Source organism: Lepidochelys kempii, chromosome 1, assembly GCF_965140285.1.
Source record: "Lepidochelys kempii isolate rLepKem1 chromosome 1, rLepKem1.hap1, whole genome shotgun sequence".
Taxonomy (NCBI): Eukaryota; Metazoa; Chordata; order Testudines; family Cheloniidae; genus Lepidochelys; species Lepidochelys kempii.
Window position 1 is genome coordinate 5,913,086 of NC_136380.1, and position 27,635 is coordinate 5,940,720.

The 27,635-nt window shown below is 45.3% G+C and overlaps 1 protein-coding gene across 1 annotated transcript; it reads left to right on the forward strand.

The window, feature by feature from the left end:
• The first annotated feature begins 10,173 nt into the window (after window positions 1-10,173).
• Window positions 10,174-11,660, forward strand: LOC140907314 (olfactory receptor 52P1-like). The gene is made up of 2 exons (XM_073332960.1): window positions 10,174-10,225; window positions 10,678-11,660. The coding sequence occupies exons 1-2, from the start codon at window positions 10,174-10,176 to the stop codon at window positions 11,658-11,660; spliced, it is 1,035 nt and encodes a 344-aa protein (XP_073189061.1).
• The last annotated feature ends 15,975 nt before the right edge of the window (window positions 11,661-27,635 follow it).

Here is a 27,635-nt window from a genome sequence, read left to right on the forward strand (position 1 = left end):
CGGCACATTTCTCTGGCCGTGACTCCTAGGTGAGGGGGGGCAGGGGGTCTCCACGTGCTGCCCATGCCCACAGGCACTGCCCTGCAGCTCCCATTGACTGCAGTTCCCAGCCAATGGGAGCTGTGGAGTAGGCGTTTGAGGCGGGGCAGCAGGCAGAGGCCCCCCTGGAAACCCCCAAGGGCCACAGGGATGAGCCAGCCACTTCTGGGAGGAGCGGGGAGCCAGAGTCCCTACTCCTCCCCCTCCCTCCCAGCACCTCCTTGACGCTGGGGAACAGCAGTTCCCCGGCATGAAAGAGGTGCTGGGGGGAGAGGGAGAAGTTGAGGGAAGGAGGGGGAGGAGTTCATCAACGGGGCCCACAGACCCCCTGGAATACCACGGACCCCAGTTTGGGAAATGCTGCTATAGTGTATAAAGAGCAAATTTTTTTTAGAGTTTCCTTTGTCAGAGGTTTTCCTTACCCCTCTGGAGTCACGCCATGATGGGAAGGTATTTCCCTAGCCTGATCCTTTTGTCAATATTTAACTAATGCATATAACTGTATTGTTGCTAGGATATAACATGTAAGTGCGGATCTGCTTGTAATTATATTTTGGGTGTAATCAACACCAAGTGGCCTTTGGACTAATAAAGGACTTCTTGTGTGGAAACTTAATTGTGCTAAACCTTAATAAACTTATTAGGGAAATTATTTCCAGTATCTGGCCTTTCTGGTCACATTGGGGAGGGACTAGAACCACTTTGGTGAAGTTCTGAAAGAATGGGGGGAACGGCCGACTGACAAGATGGAGGCTGACACCTCGGTGAGAGGATGCACAGAACCGACAGAGTTGGTAGGAACAGGGGAGGGAACAAGATGGTGCTGTGGATGACATGTCAAGCCAGGTCAGTGAGCCTGCAATAACCACAGCCCTCGACAGCATCCAGAATGCATTCAGCCAGGGAATGGCTATGCTGGCCGGTAACACAAGTTTGTTCAGGAATGCGTGGCAGACCAGATGATCATTCATGCCTAAGGTTAATATTTTGATGGGGTTATTTTCAGTAAAAGTCACAGACAGGTCGTGGGCAATATACAAAAATTCACGGAAGCCTGTGACCTGTCTGTGATCTTTACTAAAAATAATGGGGGAGGGTTTAAGGATGGGAGACTGAAGCCCGAGCAGGGGGATGAGAGCCCAAGCGGTGGTCCAGCACATATCACCGCCGTGGTGGTTGAGAGCTCTGTGGCCCCTGCTGCAGCCCCAACAGCTCAGAGCTCCGGGTCCCCCGACTCCCCGCAGCAACTCAGAGCTGCAGATTCCCCCTCTGCCCATGTCAACGCGGTTCAGGCTGCTCAGTGCTTCTGGCCTTGGAGCTCCAGCATTATCGGTATTAGCAGACAAGGCAGCCTGCTCATTCAAACAGACCTCAGTGTTACTCATGAAGAAAGATCACAGGCACGGTTTGGTGACAAAGGCACTCGGCAAGGTTTATTGCCCTCAAGACACAGTCCGAGCTCAGTGGTCACAAGTATATTAACACATGAGTGCCCAGGGGCAAGGAGTGATTCAGTCAGCAGCAGGAGACTCTGCTGTCCCCAAGGCCACACAAAGGGTTAAGGTGAGTTACCCCAACATTTACAGACTGAGACAAACAACTGGGATAAACAACTTACATACCATCTTCTGTGTTTCAGGACGCCTGTTTGTTACCTTCTCTTGTTCCTGATATCTTAGACAAAATATCCCTATTTATTATTTAGTCAAAGCAGCTTATCTTGTACTAGACTGGGATGTATCTGCACTACCTGGAATACATTTAGGTAACTATCTAGGGCCTAGTACACGAGCAACAACTTTGCCAAGTCCATGTCTGGACAATGAACTTTTGAGCATCTGCTTTAATACATGGCCTGACTTTGGTTCACAGCCTCTTGTTCAGGCCTCAGATCTTGCACCAGGCCCAATGCTCCAGACTCTCTGTCTCTATTACACTGGCCAGCCCTAGGGGAATACCTAAAGTCCCTCTCATCCCACTCCCCCATGTTGATAACCTATTCAAAATGATAGGCATGGACTTTGTGGTGACTGTAGAAAAGAGCACGATGAGGTATCAATATGTCTTCATTATCCTTGACTATGCGCTACATACCCCAAAGCTAACCCACCAATGGAGCTGTAGCCCAAGGTCCAGTGTGCTTCAACAGCAGCCCTGGGAACTACCAGTTGTGGACTACAAACTGTGGCATATTGGGAGAACTTCCTGGTTCTTGCCAAGACGTACCCTCTGCCCGCCCAGCAGCAGGTCTCAGCATTGACTGAGCCGGGAGCACATAGCAGGCAAGCAGAGAGGAGGCTGCTGGACTGTAATCCTGTCCTATGTTCTTTACAGAATAAAGCCTTGTTCCTGGTGGTTTGTCTGAGCGAGTCTGGCCTGAGGCGAACACACACTGACACACAAAATAGAACACAGAAGGAGCCTCAGGCCCATTTCCCAAAGTTGTGTAAAAAGTTGCAAGGCAGGCTTGCCCTATCTTGAGCAACCTCATACTAGGCCGGGAACAGGAGAGGGGCTACACACCTAACATCACAACTGAGCTTATGAAATTCTTCTCCAAGGAGGTAATACAGAGAGAAATCCTTACTGTTCAAGGACCTAACAACCAGTGAAAGAGCTGTGTGATCTACTGAGGGTAACAACATTAGGAACATCAGTCTACCATCCCCAAACGGATGGGTTGGTGGAGTGATTTCACAGAACTTTGATGGTGACGTTAAAGAAGTCTGTAGCCTCGGATCCCAAATACTGGGACCAACTCTTCTCCTACCTCCTTTTTGCTGTCAGAGAGGTGTCTCAAGCCTCCAAATTTTTTCCCCTTTGAACTGCTGTGTGGGAAGCGGCCTCGAAGCTTTCCAGGCCTGCTAAGAGAAACAGGGAAGAACAATGATGAAAATAGTTCAATACCTCAAGAATTTGTGGGGGGTTTGCTAGAAAAATTTTGCTAAATGCACAACAGGTACAAGAGAAGGCCTATAACAAAAAGTCCAGCGGTGAGTGTTCAAACTTGTTGATTTTGTGTTATTGTTACTATCAAGCTTGCTGTTCAAATGACTGGTTCCATGGCAGGGACCATTTGAGGTAGTGAGGCACGTGGGGCCCATTGGCTATGAGGTCCAACACCCAGAGAAGAAAAAAGAGACACAGATAAGAACGGTCATTCTTGATCAGACCAATGGTCCATCTAGTCCAGTACCCTGTCTTCTGACAATGGACAATGCCAGGGGCTTCAGAGGGAAAGAACAGAACAGGGCAATCAAGGGATCCATCTCCTGTCATCCAGTCCCATCACCTGGCAGTCAGAGGCTAGGGACACTCAGAGCATGAGGTTGCATCCCTAAACATGTGGCTAATAGCCATTGATGGGCCTATCGTCCATGAACTTACCTAATTCTTTTTTGAACCCCATTATATTTTGGCCTTCATGACGTCCCCTGGCAATGAGTTCCACAGATTGACTGTGCGTTGTCTGAAGAAATACTTCCTTTTGTTTGTTTTAAACCTGCTGCCCATTAATTTCATTTGGTGCCCTCTAGCACTTGTGTTATGTGAAAGAGTAAACAACACTTCTGTATTCATTTTCTCCACACCATTCACAGGTTTATAACTCTCTATCATATCTCCTCTTAGTTGAGGTCTCTTTTCCAATCTGAAAACTCCCAGTCTTTTTAATCTCTCCTCATATGGAAGCTATTCCATACCCTAAATAATTTTTGCTATGCCGCCAAGTATTATGGTGACAGAAGATACCATCAAATAATTGTCACAAGAAAAGGCACCTGGTTTAGATGGAATACTGCCAGAAGTCTATAAGCATGGTGACTACCACATGTCTCCAGTGCTCATGTGGCTCTTCAACACCATCTGGGGGCAGAAGACCATGCCTCAAAACTTCGAGGATGCCTCAGCTGTTCATATATACAAACTGAAAGGTGATCAAGCAATGTGCAACAACCATCATGGTATCTCCTTTCTTTCCATTGCTGGGAAGATTTTGGCACCGATAACATCATTTCAGAGCGTCAGTGTGGCCTTTGTGTGGAACACAGAACAGCGGATATGATTTTTGCTTCTCGCCAAATACAAGAAAAGTGCTGGGAACAAAACTGGGATCTCTAGATGGTGTTTGTAGACCTGATGAAGACCTTTAATGCTATTAATCATGAGGGTCTCTGGTGGATCTTGCACAAAGCTGGGAGCCTGCACAAATTCATCACCATCGCACACTCATTCCATGCTGGCATGCTGGCAAGAGTGTTTCATCAGAGCCTTTCCATGTCATAAACAGTGTTCAGCAGGGTGGTGTGCTCGTACCTGCACTATTTACCATTCTCTTTTGTGCTAGATACTTTGAAAGACTTCGACCAGGGTATTTATATGCAATGCCACACAGACGGCAGCATCTTCAGCCTCCGTCACCTTCATACACACATTTAAGTGATGAATTTGCTTGCTAGGGAGTTCCTTTTCACTGATGGCTGTGCACTGGTAGCACGTACCGTTGAAGACATGCAGCTTCTAATCAACTGCTTTTCTAGATCAGCAAAGCAATTTGGACTCTTGAAAACTGAACTGCTTTACCAGCCTCCTCCAGAAAAAATGTAGTCTGCCCCCAAAATCACAATTGATGGCCCACTGCTCGATGCAGTAGAAAAAAATGCGGTATCTTGGCAGCACTTTATCTAATGATACCATGATCAATGACGGACTTGTGTAGAACATTTCCAAAGCCAGTTCTGCCTACGGTTAGCTTTGTTGCCACCTGCGGAATGGGAGAGGCATTTGACTTCACGCCAAAGTTAGTTTCTGTCATGGTAAGCACTCTTCTCTACAGCTATGAAGCAGGGACGCTCTATATTGAATCCCTCATCACAGAAGCACAACTTTGCTGGACTGGTCATCTTGTATGTATAGATGATATGTGACTCTCCACAGCCATACTTTATGGACAGTTGAAAATGGGAGCATGTGTGCTGGGAGGCCAATGAAAACAATACACGGACACTCTCAAAGCTATAGACTTAATAAAGTTCCCACAAGACTGGATAGGTGTTATCAACAGGAGCTGTGGGGAAGGGGATAGGGAGCATAGGGGTGCAGGACTTCACACCCTTGTTCCTGCTTTGACTGGGGGAGGTCCTAGTGTGTGGGGCAGGGTGTGCAGTCTCCAGATCACCATGGAGCGGAGTCCTGAAATAGGCAAGAATGCCTTTTGAGATTAACAAGCACAGCTCTACCTCCAGGTCCTCATATGACCCTCATCACTGTTGGTCCCCATCTGGGGGCATCATAGTTAAAGGTTTTTTATCCTAACAACCCCACGAGGAAGGGAAGTGCTATCCCTCTTTTACAGAGGGGAAGCTGAGGCACAGAGTAGCTTCTGAGCTGACACGTCCAAGGTCACACAGGACGACTGTGGCCAACTCAGGAATTTACCACGTCTCCTGAGTTCCAAGCCAGAGCACGATCCACTAGACCATAGCGGGAGGTTGTCAAAGGCATGGAGGCAGTAGGCATCAGAATTGCACTGAATGCGGATGGATACTGGACACCTAACCCACATCTGTGCCTCTGAACATCTCCCTTCACCTTCCCTGTCCCAGTTATAGTTGGTGCAGTGATTCTAGCAGTCCCCAGGCTTCAGGGCACATGCTGATCACCGACAGGGCTAAGGAAGCTGGTCCTGCCCATGACACAATATTGCACTAGGTGGGGTTTATGACTGAGCAGGGGAATCAGTGCTGCACTCTGTCAGAGAGAGGCTATCAAATGGGAGGGGCTATTACTCTGTGTTTGAAACAAGGATGTGCGAGAGCCTTTCCATTGCGTGTTGCGTTATGAGGGATTCAGCGCAGGGCTCGTCAGCGGGAAGGAGAGGAGGAGATGCTTAGATTCTATGACGATGGGCAGCAGCACGGAAATGCTGATAGAGAGATGAGTACGTCTAAGCCTTGGCTGTTTCTTTTCTCTCCGGGGTTTCAGTAGTGCCGGACCACTCTATCAAGTCTGTGAGATTCAGTTTGCCCTGACAATCTGAGCCCTTATTATCAGTGAATCATTTCCTCACTCCTCGGAGAGGCTTGCAGGCTGAAGTTCTCCAGGTCTGTTTTCCTCACTCCTGGGAGAGGCTTGAAGGCTGGAGTTCTCCAAGGTCTATTTTCTGCTCCCCCCCACCGCTCAAGGAGCCCAGGGAATTGTTTGGGAGTCCTGGCCAAACTAGGAGTCCACAGGGAATGTGCAGGGGAATCATAAATGCTGTCCAGCACTCCGAGTGTCAGACATGTGAGACTCATACACTGCTTCTCACGGTTCTGCCTTCCTGTCGCCGTAAGGAGATTTCCTCTCTCTGCTGAGTGGGATTGCGGTGAGTTGCCAGTTTCTCCAATAAAGTTAGTGCTAAGGGCTCAGCAAGGGTTCCAGAGTTCAAAGCAAGAACCATCTGGGCAGGAATTCACCAGCACAGCAATTTGAACTGTTTAGTATTGTCAGAAACACCAAGGAATTTACCTGGTAAAATTGGAGCAAAACAATTATTGTAAATAGTTTAGACAAATATTCGTTTTTAAGATTACTTCCTTGTCTCTTACTGTGTCCTTCTATCCATTTCAGTAGCTTCCTGTTTTTTGGGCTGTGTGGATTTTCCTCTGATTCGCTCAAGTTTTCCAAATGTCAGTGTCCTGTTAAGAAGTGCAGCCAAAGCCTCTGTAGTGTGCATCTGTGTTAAAAAGAGGGTTCACAATGAGAGTGGGTCAGACACTGGCCAGATTTTACTCTCACATTCTGACTTCAGTGGGTCACTCCAGATTGCCATTGGCCACCCTGAGAGCAAAATCAGGGCCCCTGTGTTTTGAAATCCCCATCTCTCATGCCCGGTCTCAGAACGCCACATGAACTGGGGGTTTCCTTCAGACTCTTTCAGCACCCTAACAGAATAGTGCTTTCTGCAGGAGGACTTGAAGCCGTGATTTTCACAGCTGGCAGCCAAAAGTTAAACACTAAGGGTGAAATCTTGGTCCCATTGAGTTCAATGGCAAAACTCCGAACTCGGCCAGGACTTCACCCTCAATCCACTTGAGGGAGTTAAAAAAATGGCCTGGTTTACACCAGCCATGAGCCTCCAGTGACTTCAACTGGAGTCATCCAGTGGCATCTAAGGACAGGTGAGCTTGTTTGGACCACAGAGGAACTGACAGGAGAGTTGCTGAAATCTCAAACTCGCAGGCTTAGAGGTTCAAAACAATTACTTGGTAGGGGGGAGAGGGGTCTGCTCTCTTTGTGCCCCTGCATATCTGGTTTTGGAGAGGACGAGAAGCACCAAAAAGCAGGAAAAAGAAAAACATGTTTGTGGCTTAGAGGAAAGCAGGCGGTTTTGGAAATCTCACTAAGGGGAGGTCCAGGAATAAAGTGTCTGTGTCTTTGTGGAACGGTGGGGGGACATGCAGTAGCCAGATCACAGTGGCATGGAGTCCTGAAACTGGGTGAAATAGGGAATGGACATCCTGCTCATGCACAGACCGAAGAGGCGTAACGAGGCATCCTGGGGCAGGTGTGTGTGTATCTCAGACTGTAATGTAACGAGGACCACACAGTAACAGATTGTCTCTGACAATGTCCCCCATTCGGACCATCTCTCCTCCCATGAGCAGCCCCACTACAGCCTTGTGGTAACATCAGCAAATGCCAACATGGAAAAGCAGCCTCAGGAAGGGGTGTCTGGATTTCTAATGGGCTGCGATACGTTAAAGCTTTGGGTCACTTTGAGGCAGAGTTACTCATGCTGGCTCCTTTTAGTCTCTACGTCCTCTCTCCCTCCCGCCAGGTCTTTCCCTCTCTCCTTCCCAGCACAGGCTGAGCTGCTGCTGGGGTTCCTTTTGCCCCCAGAAAGGCAGTTCAGTTTGATCTCCCCCTTTTCCCGGTGCAGGCAGGCACTGAGTTTAACCGAGTCTGAGGAGGGATTTCTGTGAGCTGTCACTGTGGGGTCTGGCACCTGGATTTGGTCCTCAGTGAGGGGTATCACTGTGTGGCAGGGCTGAAAGTTGTGAGGGTGGGGGACATAGACGGACAGGCGGGCAGCGCTTGGGGTTGTGGGGAAAGACAGGGGGCGTATACAGACAGCCGGGCAGCGCTGGTGGTTGTAGCTGCACAGAGCGGCATGTACACGGACAGGCAGCGCTGGTGAAATTGAATTTTTCTGTGTGATTGTTGGTCCAAGGCCAGTGCTGGGACCTTTCCTGGCCCCGAATGCATTTGGGAGCGTCTCAGGGTCTCTTTGCCTTGGCAAGCCACAGAATGGCATCCTGGGTGTTTCCAATTGTTGTTGTTGAATGCTAATTACATAACTTCAGGCATTTCACCGGTGGAAAGAACCGTTGATCTTTGCTCCTCAGGTGGTCCTATCTCCCATCATATTCTGACCCCCTGCCCATACTCTTCTTCCCCATCCCAGGCTGCCCCGATTCCAACAACACGCTGGTCGCCAGAGTCTTCTCCATGTTCCCCAGTCACCCCTGGCTCCCACAACTGTCGAGGCACTCCACGCTCCCCACACATCTTCCTCTGCAGGGGTTGAGGTGTCTCCCGTCATGCCTGCTCCCTTGGCACGGGGAAGATCAGTGACTGTGTCTCACCTGTGAGAAATCTCACACAGGGAGTGGCAAATGCCAGGGAAGCTGTGCTGTTGCTCTGGGTACACCCATACACACCGTGTGCAGCTTCAGGGACTGCTACACAGGAATAACTAGCAAGCTGAGAAGCATGCACATTGTATAATGAGAGCAGGCAACTCTGGGACATGTGAGGGCCAAGGTAAATACAGCTGCCATGTGCAGTAGCCACTGGCAACTGTCTGAAAGAGTGGGCCACTGGAACACAGATGTTAAACCCAGGATGCTCTGGGACCATTAGTTAGCCAGCTCTGTTAGCCATTCATGGTGACACTTGTACATTCGTTCCTCAGTGCAGAGATTTTATGGGGTCAAGTGATTATTTTTCTCACCTAAAACATTCATCCATGCAGAGCCTCATGGGATCTCTCAGCCTCGTGAAATACACACCTCATGTAACATGTCCAAGGCTCCACAGTCAAATAAGAATTTCTCCCCATAGGGCTAAATTCAACATGGTCATGAATAGAAAAAATTGCCTTCCGTAAGCTCAGACAGGAGTTTGCAAGGAAAATGCCTCCAGCTGACTCCTGGGGACATGTTCATAGATTCCAAGGCCAGAAGGGACCACTGTGATCATCTAGTCTGTATAACACAGGCCTAAGAATTTCTCCAAAATTATTTATAGAGCAGATCTTTTAGAGAAACAACCAACCTTGATATAAAAATTCTCACTGATGAAGAATCTGCCAAGACCCTTGGTAAATTGTCCTGATGTTTAATTACTCTCACCATTTAAATAATATATGGACCCGGAGGGGGAGGAACCTCTATCCCTAAATACCGAAACCCTTGTGCCCTTAGTGCCCATTCTGTTGAGCACAAAGTCATAGCCAACCAGGATAATGTCTGTTTCCATGAGGGATTGGCTCTTTTCCAATATAGGAATTGCATCACGGATCTGACCTATGGTCCACCTAGTCCAGTTTCCTCTCTCTGACAGTGACAGTCCCAGGTGCTGCAGTAGAAGGTGTAAGAAACCCGGCTGGTGGGTGGATGGAGTGTATAAGGTCATGAGTGTGTCACCCTAATGCCTAACAGCTAGAGATTGTTTTGTACCCTGAAAAACATGGGTGTATAGGCTTTCAAAAATATTTATTTAGCTGTAACTATTATAACTGGATAATCTCACTATCCATGTAAATGTCCAAACCTTACTGATTCTTGCTTAGCTCATGGCCTCAATTATCTCTTGTAGTAATGAGTTCCTCAGTCTAATTAGGCATTGAGTGAAGAAAGCATTCTTCTTTTTATCTGTTTTGAATTTACGACATTTCAGTTTAATTGAATGTCCTCTTGATCTTGTGTTATGAGACAGGGAGAACACATTTCTGATCTACTCTCTAAGAGTAATTTATAGTCTGTTCTCATACCGGCTATTATTTCTCTCTTTTGTAAGGTAACAATCCCAGTCTCCATATGAGAATTTCCGCGGGCCCTTGATCATTCCCTGGACCCCTCTAGTTCTGCAATGTCCTGTGTGAGAAAAGTGTCCAGTACTACACAGAGGAGTCCAGAGAAGGGTAAAGAATTGACTGACAGATCTCATGGCATTGCATTTTCTGTATGATTCCCCATTCAACTCCTCAAGGATCCCAATGTTTTGCTTAGTTTCTGCTTGCACTGTGAGTAGGGTTTCACAGAGCTGTGTACCATGACACCCAGGTCCATGTCCGGAGTTCATACTGTTAAATTAGAACCTTGTAACATGCTTGAGGAGTTAAAGCTTTTCCCTCCAATGGGCATTCACGTTGCAGTTATTGACAGTGAAGTTCAACTGCCATCATGCTGTCCATTCACCAGGCTTGGTTAGCTCCCTCTGAGGACTCTGGACTTTAATCTGGAGCCATCTGCAAATGTTGCCATTCGCTGCTCAACCCCTTTCTAGATTGTTAATAACTATAAAATATTTTCTGTGCTATTTGTTATAAAGTGTGTAACCCCCACTCCTTGCTGTGCTTTTCTCCCTTCACAGGCACCTTGAGAATTTCTGAGCCTGATGGACGCATTGACCACCTCATGGTATCTTTCAACTTCACCCACTCTGACCCTTCAGCATTTATCCTAATGGGCATCCCTGGCCTGGAAGATGCCTATATGTGGATTTCCATCCCTTTCTCTACATTATACATTATCGGTCTTTTGGGAAATTTCATGGTTCTGTTTGTTGTAGGCAAAGAGCAGACCCTGCACAAGCCAATGTACCTGCTGCTTTGCATGCTGGCACTCACAGACATAGGCATATCTACCTCTGTCGTGCCAAAGGCACTGTGTATATTTTGGTTCAATTTGAAAGGAATTACTGTGAGTGGCTGCCTCACCCAGACGTTCTTCCTTCATGCGGTTTCTGTTATGCACTCAGCCGTCCTTGTGACAATGGCCTTCGATCGCTACGTTGCCATATGTAGCCCTCTGAGATATGCCACCATCCTCACCAACGAAAGAATAGCTAAGCTAGGGCTAGTGGCTTTGGTAAGAGCTGTTCTCTTTGCTCTGCCCCTGCCCCTGCTCCTGAGCAGGCAGCCATTCTGTGCCAACCGCATTATCCCCCACAATTACTGTGAGCACATGGCTGTGGTGAAGATGTTGTGTGGGGACATCACAGTCAACAGGACGTATGGCTTGGTGATGGCTTTTGTTGTCATTGGGTTAGATCTGATGCTTGTTGCCCTGTCCTATGGTCTGATCATCAGGGCCATCCTCAGAATCTCCTCCAAGAAGGCCCACCCAAAAGCCCTCAACACCTGCACAACACACATATGTGTGATGCTGACGTCTTGTATTCTTTTCCTCTTCTCCACTCTGACACAGAGGTTTGGTCAGGGCATCGCTCCCCACATTCACATTATCTTTGCCGACCTCTTCTTTCTCATTCCCCCCATGCTCAATCCTATCATTTACGGGGTCAAAACCAAAGAGCTTCGTGAGAAAGTGGGCAAATACACTTGCAAAAGGTGATCACCGGGGGCCACTGACTTTAAACCTATGTGACAAAAGGGGGAAAGGATGCCTCCTCATTGATCAAGTGTGCTCTGTCCCAGTTTGTCTGAGCTGAGCATTGTGGAAGTTCACAGTCTGAGAAGTTCCTTTCACCTAATGGCTTATCACTTCATCACCAAACACTGCTCCCTCCTGTAGAGGGCTTTCCCTTCACCCGTCCCCTGGTTTTTGTCATGCAGACAGAAAGCAGAAGACCAGAAGTCAGAAGTGCAAGCAATACAGTGTTTACTGGGGTTAGTTCCAAACAAGCATGTCCAGAGCACTACACACTGGTAGAGTCCAGTACCCCGTGTTCTGATCGTAGCTCTGATGCCACAGAGCTTTTATCCCATGTCCCCCTTCCCAGCTCTGACTCCGCAGAGCCTTTACCCCGTGTCCCCCATTTTACCCAGTGTTCCCCATTCCCATTTTTCCACCTCCCCCTCCTTCGCAGGCCCAAATATACCTGCAGTGCAAACCCCAATCCCACCCCTTACAACTTATGGTCATGTTCTGTTTTGGAAAGTCGTGAATTTGGGGTCTTCATCCAACCCCTTTTATATCCCATCAGAGAGGTAAGGAGAGAGGTTGAGTTCTGACCAAGGCCAGTCTTTTCTTTGGCTTTAGTGTTTTTTATGCCTCCTCCCTCAATCTCCCTTGCCCCTCCTAATGAGTTGTTCGACCTTGGCTTGAGAAAGGAGCCAGGCAGCCTTTCAGCGTATGCTCAGATATTACACTCCCATCACACCCTGTAACATTTTTAGTTCTATCCCTTATCTCTTGCCATTTTACTAACAAACCCATCTGGCCAGGCAGAAGCAACACACACAGGGTCTTTTTGCTTTGTTCACACAAATTAGTATAAGGTATAAGAGTATCAAAAAGTCAAACCCAAAATTCTATCTCTGGCTGACAAGCAAGACTATATAGCAATATCTCTGTTGCTGAGTTCCCTCTCTCTGACCATCCCCTGACCTCTTTCATTGTCACCCTTCAGCCCCCAGCTCCACACATCCTGTCACTCGGCCTTTCCCTAACTCATAGACTACCAGAAGACACTGCAGCTTTCTGATGCAAAGTGGCTTTTCATTAGTCCCTGTGAGAACAGGGTTCTTGATCAGTTTGACGAACAGAAGCCATACTTTCAGATAGCCAAAGAGAAAAGAAAGAAACTCTACAATGATTAACTTCTTTATCACATGTACGGTGATCCAGTGAGCAAAATTTATCTGATTATTTTACATCCAATCCTTCAGGAAACCTGGAGGATAAACCATATAAAGACTAACAGTAACAAAATAATTCAACACAAAATGTGGACATTGACTACCATCATTGAATGCATTTAGAAATAAATAATATTATAATGTTATTGGGTTTTTTTCATTACATACGTTTTGGGCTACTTTTGGGCTATTTTTGATGCCGTCCTTTACCATTTATTGTTTGAAACACCTGCCAACCCTCAACTGGGATACAAGTATCAGTTCTGGGATTTTGATTTTGAATTTGGTTATCATCTCAAAGGTTTGTTGATAATGTGGATGAATTCCTACTGGGGCTTCTAGCTTTTAAAAAAAATCAAACCAGTACTAGGTATCTAAAGAAAGCTTTCATTTGTTATTTGATGTATAGACTTTTAGGTGATTTTTTAAGTGATTTTGGGCTATTAAAGCAGTAGGAATCTGGCCACCCCAGCCAGAACCAGAGGGGTCAGAGAAGCAGCCCAGAAGGCAGAGCTGGGCCAGAGGCAGAATGGCAGCCATGACCCAGAAGAGCCAGAGCTGGGATGGAGGCAGAGCAGCAGCACTGAGGCATAGCTGGGGAGGTGGAACTGGAGCAGACCAGAGCCGGGATCTGGCACAGCACAAACCAGCAGGGAGCCAGGGATGAGCTACAGCAGGGACCTGTTGGGCAACAGCCATTGTAGTGGACACCAGCCATGCTACTAGTAACATGGCAGCCGAGCGTGATGAGCAGCTGGGGAGAGCAAGGTGGGGCCATGGGAAGAAGGCCCAGTGGATGAAGACGTCGCCTGACAGGAGGGCCGTGAAGGTCGAACTCCATTTTGCTATCAGGAACGTGCGTCAAGGCTCCAAGTTTTCTCCCTTTGAACTGCTGTCTGGGAAGCAGTCTTGAGGCTTTTCAGACCTGCTTGGAGAAATATGAAAGAGCAAAGACTCCAGGCAATGAACATAGTACAATACATTCTTCAGATAAGAAATCTCTTCAAGCCTCTGTGGGCATTTTCTAGAAGAATTTTGCTAAATGCACAATGGGTACAGAGAAGGCCTATAATCAAGGGGTCCAGCTACAAGTGTTCAGACTGGGTGATTGGGTGTTATTGTTATTACCAAGTGTTAGGATATAGATATTTTGGCCTGTCTGCAAAGCCTAGTCTTTAAGAATTTAGCTATATATTTATCATTTAGCTAGTTATAGAGGTATAAAAGAAAGAAAGAATCAAAATCACTGTCTGCCGGTGTAAGGGCCTTCTCTTACTGTGACAGTCTGTGGCCCTGTTCTTAGGCTAAGGCCTTTCGCTAAGCAGCAGAGGCAGCCATAAGCTGGGAAGCGACCGGTCACCTCCTCACATTCCAAACTAGTCACATTGAAAGAAGGTGCTATTGGGCTGTTAGGATACAATCCTGTCCTGATAATGCCTATCGCCAACAGAGAAAGGGAAGTGCCTAGAAGATGTAAAAGGAAACTTAGTTTGACAGCATCCTGTCTGGCAAGAACTCCCTTATCAATAGCTGGGATGTGAAATCCTCATTTCTGTGTTGTTGTATCACTGTAGTCCCCATTTCCCTATTGTTTGTCTGTATAATCTCTGTCTGGTTCTGTGATTGTTCCTGTCTGCTGTATAATTACTTTTGCTTGGTGTAAACTAATTAAGGTGGTGGGATATAACACAAGTTTTACTATATAGTCTGCAGTCAATCAGGAAGTAAGGGGGGGAATGGGAACAGGAATGGGGGTGGGGAAATTGGAATCATGTTTTGCTAAAGGGGGAAATGGGAACAGGGAATGGGGGTGGGGAAATTGGAATCATGTTTGGCTAAGGGCAGGAATGGGAACAGGGACACAGGTGTAAGGCTCTGTGGTGTCAGAGCTGGGAAGGGGGACACTAAGGAAGGAAACTGGAATCATGCTTGCTGGAAGTTCACCCCAATAAACATCAAATTGTTTGCACCTTTGGACTTTGGGTATTGTTGCTCTCTGTTCATGCGAGAAGGACCAGGGAAGTGAGCCGGTGAAGGAATAAGCCCCTAACACCAAGTTTACTGTTAAAATTACTGGTTCAATGGCAGGGACCATTTGAGATAGTGGGGCATGTAGGCCCCATCGGCTATGAGGTCCAGTAAGCAAAGAATAAAAAGGAGACTCTCATAAGAACATAAGAATGGAAACATTGGGTGAGATCAATTGTTCATTTACTCCAGTATCCAGTCTTCTGACAGGGGCCAATGCCAAGTGCTTCAGAGGGAAATAACTAAACAGGGCTATTATTGAGGGATCTAACTCCTGTCATTCAGTCGCATCATCTTGCAGTCAGAGTCCAGGGACACCCAGAACATGGGGTTGCATCTCTGAACATCTTAGCTAACAGCCATTGATTAACCTATCCTCCATGAACTTATCTAGTTCTTTTTTGGACCAGTTATATTTTTGGCTTAGAATCATAGAAGATTAGGGTTGGAAGAGACCTCAGGAGCTCATCTAGTCCAACCCCCTGATCAAAGCAGGACCAACCCCAACTAAATCATCCCAGCCAGGGCTTCCTGAAGCCAGGCCTTAAAAACCTCTAAGGATGGAGATTCCACCATCTCCCTAGGTAACCCAGTCCAGTGCTTCATCACTCTCCTAGTGAAATAGTTTTTTTCTAATATCCAACCTAAACCTCCCCCACTGCAACTTGAGACCATTACTTCTTGTTCTGTCATTTTCCATCACTGAGGACAGTTTAGCTCCATCCTCTTTGGAACCCCAATTTAGGTAGTTGAAGGCTGCTATCAAATCTCCTCTCACTCTTCTCTTCTTCAGACCAAATAAGCCCAATTCCCTCAGCCACTCTTCATAAGTCATGTGACCCAGCCCCCTAATCATTTTTCTTGCCACTGGACTCTCTCCAGTTTGTCCACATCCTTTATGAAGTGTGGGACCCTAAACTGGATGTGATACTCTGTACGTGGGCTCACCAGTGCAACATGCCCTGGCAATGAGTTCCACAGGTTCACTGTGTGTTGTGTGTAGTATTTCCTTTTCTTTGTTTTTAACCTGCTGCCTATTAATTTCCTTGGGTGACCGCTGGTTCTCTTGTTATGTGAAGGAGTAAACAAAGCTTCCGTATTCACTTTCTCCACACCAGACACAATTTAATAGATCTCTATAATATCCCCTCTTAGTTGTCTCTTTTCCAAGCTGAAAATGTCTCCTCACATGGAAGCTCTTCCATACCCATAATTATTTTGGTTGCCCTTCTCTGCACACTTTCCATTTCAAATAGATCTTTTTTGAGATGAGGTGACCAGAACTGCACACAGTATTCATGGTGTGGTATTTATATACAGGCATTATTATATTTTCTGTGTTCTTATCAGTCCCTTTCCTAGTGGTTCTGAACATTCTGTTTACTTTTTTGACTGTTGTGGCACATTGAGTAGATGTTTTCAGAGAACTCTCTACGATGGCTGCAAGGTCTCTTTCCTGAGTGGTAACAGCTAATTTAGACCTGTCATAAATATAAAGGGAAGGGTAAACCCCTTTAAAATCCCTCCTGGCCAGAGGAAAAATCCTCTCACCTGTAAAGGGTTAAGGAGCTAAAGGTAACCTCGCTGGCACCTGACCAAAATGACCAATGAGGAGACAAGATACTTTCAAAAGCTGGGAGGAGGGAGAAAAACAAAGGGTCTGTAGCTGTCTGTATGCTGCTTTTGTCGGAGACAGAACAGGAATGGAGTCTTAGAATTTTTAGTAAGTAATCTAGCTAGGTATGTGTTAGATTATGATTTCTTTAAATGGCTGAGAAAAGAACTATGCTGAATAGAATGACTATCCCTGTCTGTGTGTCTTTTTTGTAACTTAAGGTTTTGCCCAGAGGGATTCTCTATGTTTTGAATCTAATTACCCTGTAAGGTATCTACCATCCTGATTTTACAGAGGTGATTCCTTTACTTCTATTAAAAGTCTTCTTGTAAGAAAACTGAATGCATTTTCATTGTTCTAAGATCCAAGGGTTTGGGTCTATGGTCACCTATGCAAATTGGTGAGGATTTTTACCAAACCTTCCCCAGGAAGTGGGGTGCAAGGTTTGGGAGGATTTTGGGGGGAAAGACATGTCCAAACTACGTTTCCCAGTAAACCCAGTTAAAGTTTGGTTGTGGCAGTGGAAATTCCAAGGGCAAAGGGTAAAATTAATTTGTACCCTGGGGAAGTTTTAACCTAAGCTGGTAAAAGTAATCTTAGGAGGTTTTCATGCAGGTCCCCACATCTGTACCCTAGAGTTCAGAGTGGGGGAGAAACCTTGACAAGACCCCATCATTTTTTATGTATAGTTGATATTCTGTTTTCTAATGTGCTTTACTGCTATCAGTTGAACCTTTTAAAAGCCTAGGAGGGGATCCTCCTCATGACCTCATTGGGACACTGTGCCCCACATACTTCATAGTTGTATTATTATGATATAATTATGATACATTTTGTGCAAGATATGTTTTGTCAGGTGTCATTGGAAAAGTTATGATTTGCTGAAAAGGATTATCCTATTGATGTGCATGTACCATTTATGTATGTGAAGTTATTAATATTGACTATGTATCTGTATTTCAAATGTAGTTACACCTAAATGACACCCACTAGGCAAAATGCTTCCAGTCTAGACAACGGTTTGTGAAGGGCCTATTCAGGGTAATGGGCCATTAGGGGAAACAAAAAGCGTTTGGAGAAGTTTATCCCCCACCTGGTGAGCCTTCCTGAGATCGCTCCCGACAGCCTATGGATAATCACTGCTATGACTCAGCAGGGCATGCAAAGGAATGTGAACAGACCACATGACACTGAACTCCATTTTGGGTACCTGTAGTGGACTGGGAACTGGTTTTGGGACAAAATATTCCCACTGTATGTTAATTCAATATAAGGTGGGGTGAGACATCATCTAGTGGCCTCCCTCCCCACACAAGAGAACTCCTGGAAACATCTGAAAGTATGGGGGAGGGATGGTAGCCTGAACAAAAGATCCAGACGTAGAAGTGGTTTGATTCCTTTACAGCTGTGTTCTCACCCTGGCAGGGCACACCTACATAAAATACCACCATACTGAAATGGCCGCAGGACAACAGATTAGGGAAATTCCATGGCCGTTGCCTTGTAAAATGTGAGATACCTTGTGAGATGAACTCCAGGTGATTTTGGCCCTGGGAGTGGTGAAGGAATCACACAATGAGTAGAGAAGTCCCATAGTACTAGTTCTGATGAAGGAGAGCACAATTGGTTTCTGCACAGATTTCTGAGATACCAAAACAGTATTGAACTTTGATGCTTACCCGATGCAGAGAGTAGATGAATTACTAGAACAATTGGGAGTTGCCAGACATATATCCACTTTAGACCTCACAAAGAGATACTGGCAAATACTGTTGATGGCAGTATCCTGGGAAAAGAAATCCTTTTCCATGCCCTCTGGCCTGTATTAATTTTGGGTCACATCATTTGGCCTCCACAGGGTGGCAGTTACTTCTCAGAGGCTAATCAACTAGCACTATGCTTCAACGATCAATCAAAAATGGTTTTTGGTCCCATATCCTCTTGGTCCCATAGCTTATGGAATCATTTCCCACACATAGTGCAGATGGCAGTATATTACACACACAAAAGTAGGCCATCATCAATAGCTAGGCTGTGTAGTAGGAAGAGGCCCTGAAACATAATCCCTTGTAATCGAGGCCCGGTGTGGGGCCTGAGACCTGCGCTAACGAAGTCAAAACTTTGCAGCTTTCAAGCAAAGTTAAGTTGTGAGCAAGGGACAGGCTCGGCTTACAGAATCTGGCAGGAACAGGACTGATATTGCAGAAACACACATTCCTAAGTAGTGCTCGGCACAAGAATAAACATGCAAACAGTTTCCAGAAAGCTGATACCAGAACACCTCGATGCCAAACCTATTCCCCAAAGATAACAGGAAGGCGCTGACCCATCTTAAGGATAAGGTCAGGATAACGGCATAATGGATAGAGATATTTGATGAAACTAACATGTACAAGGTAATGGATAGCACCTGGACACGTCAATGGGTGGCACCTCAATACATCAGAGGGTGGCACCCTGATACATCAGGAGTAATACTTAACTTGTTTGCATCTGTGTATAAAGAGGTTGGGGGGAGGGATAGCTCAGTGGTTTGAGCACTGGCCTGCTAAACCCAGGGTTGTGAGTTCAATCCTTGAGGGGGCCATTTAGGGATTTGGGGCAAAAATTGGGAATTGGTCCTGCTTTGAGCAGGGGATTGGACTAGATGACCTCCTGAGGTCCCTTCCAAACCTGATATTCTATGATTCTATGTATCTCAGAGGTAATGTCTTTCTCTGAATGTGGGGAGAATAGAAGGTTCTACCTTTCCCTGAGCCGGTCCATTGTTCTGGCATACATGTGTAGTGTACCTGTAACCACTGATGTGGGGCATTAGCACAGTGCCTCATTGGCCATAAAACTGATCAAGTTTCTTCACTGAAAACCGAGCCTGTGGATTTATTGGGCAGTTCAATTGGAGCCTGCTGTATGGGCTACCTGGCCAGAGTCAGTACAGCACAAAGAAAGAACAAACACACACAAACAAACATCTGTCAACAGGCTGAACAGTTTGGAAGACTCAGTTTGTCCTGATAATCTGAGCCCCTGGGATCAGAGAATCATTTCTTCACTCCCACAGGAGGCTCTCAAGCTGAAGTTCTCTATGGTCTGTTTTCTGCTTTTCCTGTTTGCTGTTCATGGAGCCAAGGGAATTGTCTGGGAGTCCTGGCCAACCTGAGAGTCCTCAGGGACTGTTTAGGGGAATCATAAAGGTTGCTGTCCAGCACGGCGAGTGTCAGACATGTGAAACGCATACACTGATTCTCAGGGTCATGGTTTCCTGTCGCTGTAAGGAGATTTCCTCACTGATGCGCGGGATTTCAGTGAGTTGCCTCTTTCTGGGATTAAAGTTGGTGCTGATGGTTCAGAAAAGTTTCCAGGGTTCATGTGAAGAACTATCTGCACAGGAATTCATCAGCAAAGTGACTTGAAATGTTCAGTATTGTCAGAAACATCAAGGGACTTACCTAGTAAAATTGGAACTACCAATGTATTGGAAATAGTTAAAAATTCTCAGCAATGAAGAATCCACCAAGACCCTTGGAAAATTGTTCCAATGGTGAATTACTATCACCATTTAAAAAATGTACACTTTATTTCCAGTCAGAATTTCTTGAAGTTCAACTTTCAGCCATTGGATCCTGTTACACCTCTGTATGCTCTGCTGAAAAGCCTATTAATTTATACTAGTTCCCTGTGCAGGTACTTACAGGCTGTTATCAAATCACACCTTAACCATCATTATCAAATTTAGCAGATTAAATTCTTTGAGTCTGTTGCCTAAATGGAGCTACTATAAGGTGGGTGCATAACTGTTTGGAAAATCATTCCCAGAGAGTAGTTTCAGTGGTTCACAGTCATGCTGGAAGGGAATAAGGAGTGGGGTCCCACAGGGATCATTTTGTGGTCTGGTTCTGCTCAATATCTTCATCAATGATTTAGATAATGGCATAGAGAGTACACTTATAAAGTTTGCAGATGATACCAAGTTGGGAAGGGTTGCAAGTGCATTGGAAGATAGGATTAAAATTCAAAATGATCTGGACCAACTGGAGAAATGGTCTGAAGTCAATACAATGAAATTCAATAAGGACAAATGCAAAGTACCCCACTTAGGAAAGAACAATCTGTTGTACACGTACAAAATGGGAAATGACTGCCTAGGAAGGAATACTGTGGAAAAGGATCTGGGGGTCATAATAAAAAGAAAAGGAGTACTTGTGGCACTTGTTAGAGACTAACAAATTTATTTGACCATAAGCTTTTGTGAGCTACTGATCACTTCATCGGATGCATTCACAAGCTAAATATGAGTGAACAGTGTAACACTGTTGCAAAAAAAGCAAACAACTTTCTGGGATGTATTAGCAGGAGTATTGTAAGCAAGCCACAAGAAGTAATTCTTCCGCTCTACTCTGCGCTTATTAGTTCTCAACTGGAGTATTGTGTCCAGTTCTGGGTGCCACATTTCAGGAAAGATGTGGACAAAATGGAGAAAGTCCAGAGAAGAGCAACAAAAATGGTTAAAGGTCTAGAAAACATGACCTATGAGGGAAGATTGAAAAAAATGGGTTTGTTTAGTCTGGAGAAGAGAAGACTGAGAGGGGACATAAAAGGTTGTTACAAGGAGGAGGGAGAAAAAAATTTCTTCTTAACCTTTGAGGATAGGACAAGAAGAAATGGGCTTAAATTGCAGCAGGGGCAGTTTAGGTTGGAAATGAGGAAAACATTCCAAACTATCAGAGTGGTTAAGCACTGGATAAATTGCCTAGGGAGGTGGTGGAATCTCCATCACTGGGGATTTTTAAGAGCATGTTGGACACCTATCAGGGATGGTCTAGATAATATTTAGTCCTGCCTTTAGCGCAGGGGACAGGAGTAGATGATCTCTTGAGGTCCCTTCCAGTTTTATGATTCTATGATCGCTATAAGGCAGGTTTTCTAATCTTTTACTAATTCTTGTGACTCTTCTCTGACCCCTCTTCAGTGTATCAACATTCACCTTTAATCATGGAGACCAGAACTGGACAGAGGATTTCTGCAGCAGTCGCACCATTGCCAAATACAGAGGTAAAATAACTTCTCTATCTCTCCTTGAGATTCCCCTGGTTATCATCCCAAAATCACATTGCCTCTTTCGGACACCTGGTTACACTGGGAGCTCATGTTTAACTAATTATGCCTTCACACCCTCTAATTTGTTCAGTTATTGTGCTTTCCCCAATATTCTCCCGTTGCGTAAGCATCACCTACATTCTTTGTTCCTAGATGTAGATCTCTACATAGCTATGTTAGAACACATATTGTTTGCTTCCACCCACTTTACCAACCAATCTAGATTGATCTGAACTAGTGACCTGTCCTCTTCATTATTTATGATCCCCCAATTTTTGTCATCTGCAAACTTCATCGATATTCAGGTATGAGCAGGACTAGCTGGTTGCTGACACTTGTCAGCAACAGGGCTGAGTTGCTGACACTTGTTTCTGCTTACACTTGTTAGTTAACACCTATAACTTATGTCTCCGAGAAGTCTGGGTGCTTGCAAGAAAGTGTCTCACCAAACGAAACAAGCGAAGTAACAGCGGTGCAGGCCTGTAGCCCTAAATACAAGACCCTGTGACCTTCGTGCCCATTCTGTTGAGCACAAAGTCATAGCCTAGCATGATAATTTGTGTTTCCATGGGGGAAACCTGGCTCCTTTTGAACATAGGAATTGCATCATGGATCAGATTGACGGTCCATCTAGTCCAGTGTCCTCTCTCTCTCAGGTGCTGCAGAAGAAGGTGTAAGAAACCCAGCAGTGGGTGGATACAGAGGATGACCTGACGATCATGAGGGTGTCACCCTAATGCTTAACAGCTAGAGATTTTCTTGTGCCTTGAAATCCGTGGGTATATAGCAGGGGTGGCCAACATGAGCCTGAGAAGGACCCCAAATTTACCAATGTACATTGCCAAAGAGCCACAATAATATGTCAGCAGCTCCCCCATCCTGCTCCCAGTGCCTTCTGGCCACTGGCAGCCCTGCCAATGAGTGCCTCCCTCTCCCTTCTGATCAGCTGTTTTGTGGTGTGCAGGAGGCTCTGGGGGGGGGAGGAGCGTGGGCACGGCAGGCTCAGGGGAGGGGGCAGGAAGGGGTGGAGTGGGGGCAGGGCCTGTGGCAGAGCCTGGGGGTGAGCAGTGAGCACCCCTGGTACATTGGAAAGTTGGTGCCTGCAGCTCCAGCCCGGAGTTGGTGCCTAGACAAGGAGCCGCATCTTAACTTCTGAAAAACCTCATGTGGCTTTGAAGCCACAGGTTGGCCACCCCTGGTGTATAGGCTTTCTAAAATATTTATTTAGCTGTAACTGTTGTGTCAAGGTTCCTTCCCCACTCTGAACTCTAGGGTACAGATGTGGGGACCTGCATGAAAGACCCCCTAAGCTTATTCTTACCAGCTTAGGTTAAAACTTCCCCAAGGCACAGATTTCTTTCTTGCCTTGGGAACCAGCTTAGGTTAAAAACCTGATACTCTGCCACCACCAAGTGATTTAGACAAAGAACAGGGAAAGGACCACCTGGAGATGTCTTCCCCCACAATATCCCGCCAAGCCCTACACCCCCTTTGCTGGGGAAGGCTTGATGATAATATCCTCACCAATTGGTAGAGGTGAACACAGACACAAACCCTTGGATCTTAAGAACAATGAAAAATCAATTAGGTTCGTAAAAGCAGAATTTTATTTAAAGAAAAGGTAAAAGAATCACCTCTGTAAAATCAGGATGGTAAATACCTTACAGGGTAATCAGATTCAAAACATAGAGAATCCCTCTAGGCTAAACCTTAAGTTACAAAAAGACACAAAAACAGGAATATCCATTCCCTCCAGCACAGCAAAATACTGAAATTCCTGAGCAGGCTCCCATTCTGTGCCAACCGCATTATCACCCACATGTACTGCGAGCACATGGCTGTGGCAAAGATGTCATGTGGGGACATCACAGTGAACAGGATTTACGGCTTGGTGATACCATTTGTAGTCAACGGGTTAGATTTGATGCTCATTGCCCTCTCCTATGGTCTGATCATCAGGGCTGTCCTCAGAATCTCCTCCAAGAAAGCCCACCAGAAAGCCCTCAACACCTGTACAGCACACATCTGTGTGATGATGATGTCTTATACTCCCTTCTTTTTCTCCTCTGTGACACACCGGTTTGGTCAGGGCATTGTTCTCCACATTCACATCATCATGGCTAACCTCTATTTCCTCCTCCCCACCACACTCAACCCCATCATTTATGGGGCCAAAACCAAAGAGCTTTGCGAGAAAGTGGGCAAATACAGCTCTAGAATACGTTCGCTTGGAGGCCACTGACTTTAAACCTGTGTGATGAGAGGGGGAAAGGATACTTCCTCGTCAATCAAGGGCACTCTATCCCAGTTTGTCTGAGCTTATCATTGTAGAAGTTCAGAGTCTGAGAAGCACCTCATACCTAACATCTTATTACTCCATCACTAAGGACTGCTCTCTCCGTTTCTGAGTTCCCTCTTTCTGACCATCACCCGATCTCTTTCAGCGTCCCTTATCCTCCCCCACCTCCGCACACCCTATCACTCGGCCTTTCAGTGACATCCAGACCACTAGAGGATACTGCATCTTTCTGATGCAAAGTGGCTTTCCATTAGACCCTGTGTGAACAGACTTCTTGATCAGTTTGACAAGCTACACTTTCTGATAGACAAAGAAAGCAGTTACAATACTGAACTTCTTTATCATATGTACAATGATCCAGTGAGCAAAATTTGCCTTATTTTCCTATGTCCAATTCTTCAGGAAGCCTGGAGGATAAACCAAATGTTTCCATTGGAAAGTTCTAATACAGGAAAGGTGCTGCAAGAATTAAGGACGTTCTACTAGAGATTATTGGTGAGAGTTGTGAATCTGTGCTTTTGAGAACTGCACTGTTACCCTGGATTTCAGGGATGTGTACCCCAGAATATGATCAAGCCAATTGCAACCATAAGATGTGTACTCAGCCGCTATGAATTAATAAAATAGAACATTACATTCTTTTGAGTTAATTTTAAAGCAGGGTTTTAGATGCAAGGTCAAAATCTAGCTGTCAGTTTCTGCTAATCAGAATGGGAGGACTGGACATATAAGACAAGTAAATAAGTGAGAAATGAAGTTTATTGAAAGTTAGGTAAAGTGATGCTTGAGTAGGGGTCACTATGACCTATGTGTTTTGTAGAAGTTATAAAAAATTAGCCAATACAGTGTACTTTGGAGCAGTCCTCTGAAGCCATCTTGAGAGACATTTTTCCTGACACCCTTCCTCTCTGTCTGGTGAGCAACTGGCCATTGCAAACCTTTTGTCATTTACTAAATATCATTCCATGTTATCATAACATGTTCCATGTTATATGTTAGGTAAATATGTGGGATGTTCTAAACCTATTCCTTATGTGTCTGTGTGGTTAAATCTAATAAAAACCTTAGTTTTAGACAAGTGCATGCTTGCATTTAATCCTTGATCAGACAGAACTTCTGAGTTCCCATTGCTTTATTTCTGACACTGCCTGGCGTGAAATAGTTAAGTTGCCCGTTCTGGGGGTTCTGAACAACTTGGGAATGGAGTGCTGTGTTAAACTGCAACATCGCCTTGGAGTCCAATAACTTACTGCTTTGCGCAGTCAATTTTAGAGTTGCTTTCAACTGGAAATTTTAAAATACAAACTAACCATTCCCTGTGTCCAAGATGTCAAAAGTAGGTGTCCATCTTGGAATTTGTGAAACAGATGAAACAGAGATTGCCACCAAATGTCCAGGTGATTGAATCGCTTGCAGTACTAAGTCCTTCACGACCTAGATTGGCTGATATCTCATTTTTCCCATAGTTTTGTGGAGACTTTGACCAATTAGAGTAGCAGTGTAGAGGTTTGCCTATGGTTCACTGGCCTCATACTCAGAACAACTAAGTAGAGAAGATTTGGGTTAATGGTCTAAAACACAGGGATGATACTGGGGGACAAAGGCTATAGTGAACTTGGCTTGTTTAATCGTTCATTGCTGTTGATACCTTTTTAGCAGTGCTAAATATGAAATACTGATTTCTCAGATGAACTAGATAAAAACAAAACTGAGCAACAAGATGCAAGAGGAACTTTTATAAAATATTCTTGTTAGGGCATATATGCAACTACACAAAATCTGTTGTGAACAGTTTGCACTGTTAGGGGGCTTATTCCTTCACCCACTTACTTCCCTGGTCCTTCTTGCATGAACAGAGAACAACAATACCCAAAGTCCAAAGATGAAAACAATTCAATGTTGACTGGGGTGAACTTCCAGCAAGCATGATTCCAGTTTCCTTCCTTAGTGTCCCCCTTCCCAGCTCTGACACCACCGAGCCTTACCTGTGTCCCTGTTCCCATTCCCCCCCTTAGCAAAACATGATTCCAATTTCCCCACCCCCATTCCCTGTTCCCATTCCCCCCCTTACTTCCTGATTGACTGCAGACTATATAGTAAAACTTGAGTTCTGCTTAGCTATACCTTAACCAATCATTTTCCTGAAATTTAACTAACCAATCCTAATATATTGTAACATGATTATGTAACCAATTATATCCCACCACCTTAATTAGTTTACACCAAGCAAAATTAATTATACAGCAGACAGAAACAATCACAGAACCAGACAGAGTTTATACAAGCAAACAATAGGGATATGGGGACTACAATGATAGAACAACACAGAAATGAAGATTTCACATTCCAGCTATTGGTAAGTGAGTTCTTGCCAGACAGGATGCTATCAAACTAAGTTTCCTTTTACATTTTCTAGGCATTTCCCTTTCTCTAGAGGTGATAGGCATTATCAGGACAGGATTGTATTATAACAGCCCAATAGCACCTTCTTTCAATGTGACTAGTTTGGAATGTGAGGAGGTGACCGTTCGCTTCCCAGCTTATGGCTGCCTCTGCTGCTTAGTCAAAGACCTTAGCATAAGCACAGGGCCTCAGACTGTCACAGTAGGAGAAGGCCCTTACACCGGCAGACAGTGATTTTGATTCTGTCTTTTGTACCTCTAGAACTAGCTAAGTGATAAGAATACACCTAAATTCTTAGAGTTTGGCCTTTACAGACAGGCCGGAATATCTATATCGTAACATGCACCAATGAAAGAAATGATTGCACTGGTCACTGCTTACATGTATGACCAACAGCAGAAGCATCCTACTTCTGATGAAGACAGCAAGGATGAAATGTTGCTTTTTAGAGACTAACAGTAACAAACTAATTCAACTTCAAATATGGACATTGACTACCATCACTGAATGCAATTAGAAATAAACAATATAATAATGCTATTGTTGTTTTTGCACTCCATATGTTTTGGGTTCCTTTTGGATTATTTTTAAGATCGTCATTCTCTGGGTTTTTTTTTAAACAGCTGCCAACCCTCAGTCGAGATACAAGTACCAGTACTGGGTTCTTGATTTTGAATCTGATTGTCATCTCAAAGTTTTATAGCTAATGTGGGCCAAGTCCTGCTGGGGCTTGTTGCTTTTTTTAAAAAAAAATCAAATCTGTACTAGATAGCTAACAAAATTTTCCATTTCTTTCTTGATGTATAGACCAAAGTATTAATTAAAAAAAAAACCCAATCTGTTGTTTCAAGAAATAGAGTTTTTAAATGACTTTAGACTCCAAATTCAGGAGAAATCTGGGACCCTTTACAGATGGACTGGAGCCAGAGAAGAAGCTCTGAGTTAAAAGGCAGAGTCGAGTCGGAGGAAGAGCTGGGAAGCTGGAGCAGACCAGAGCCAGGTCGGCACAGACCAGCTGCGCCAATGGGTCCCAAGGCTAAGCTACAGTGTGGAGAGGCAGGGCCTGAGCGAGGACAGTGGATGCCAGCCGTGTTACAAGTAACCCGGCAGCCAAGCAAAATGAGCAGCTGGGGACAGCCAGGTGGGGACATCTGCAAACGGCCCAGCACAGGGTGACGTCACTAGATAAGAGGGCATTGAAGGCTGGACTCAGAAGGTGGGATGTGAATCTGCTGGGAGGACAGATGCTGGGGAGAAAGGTCCTGCCACCTAGAGCCTGAGGGAGT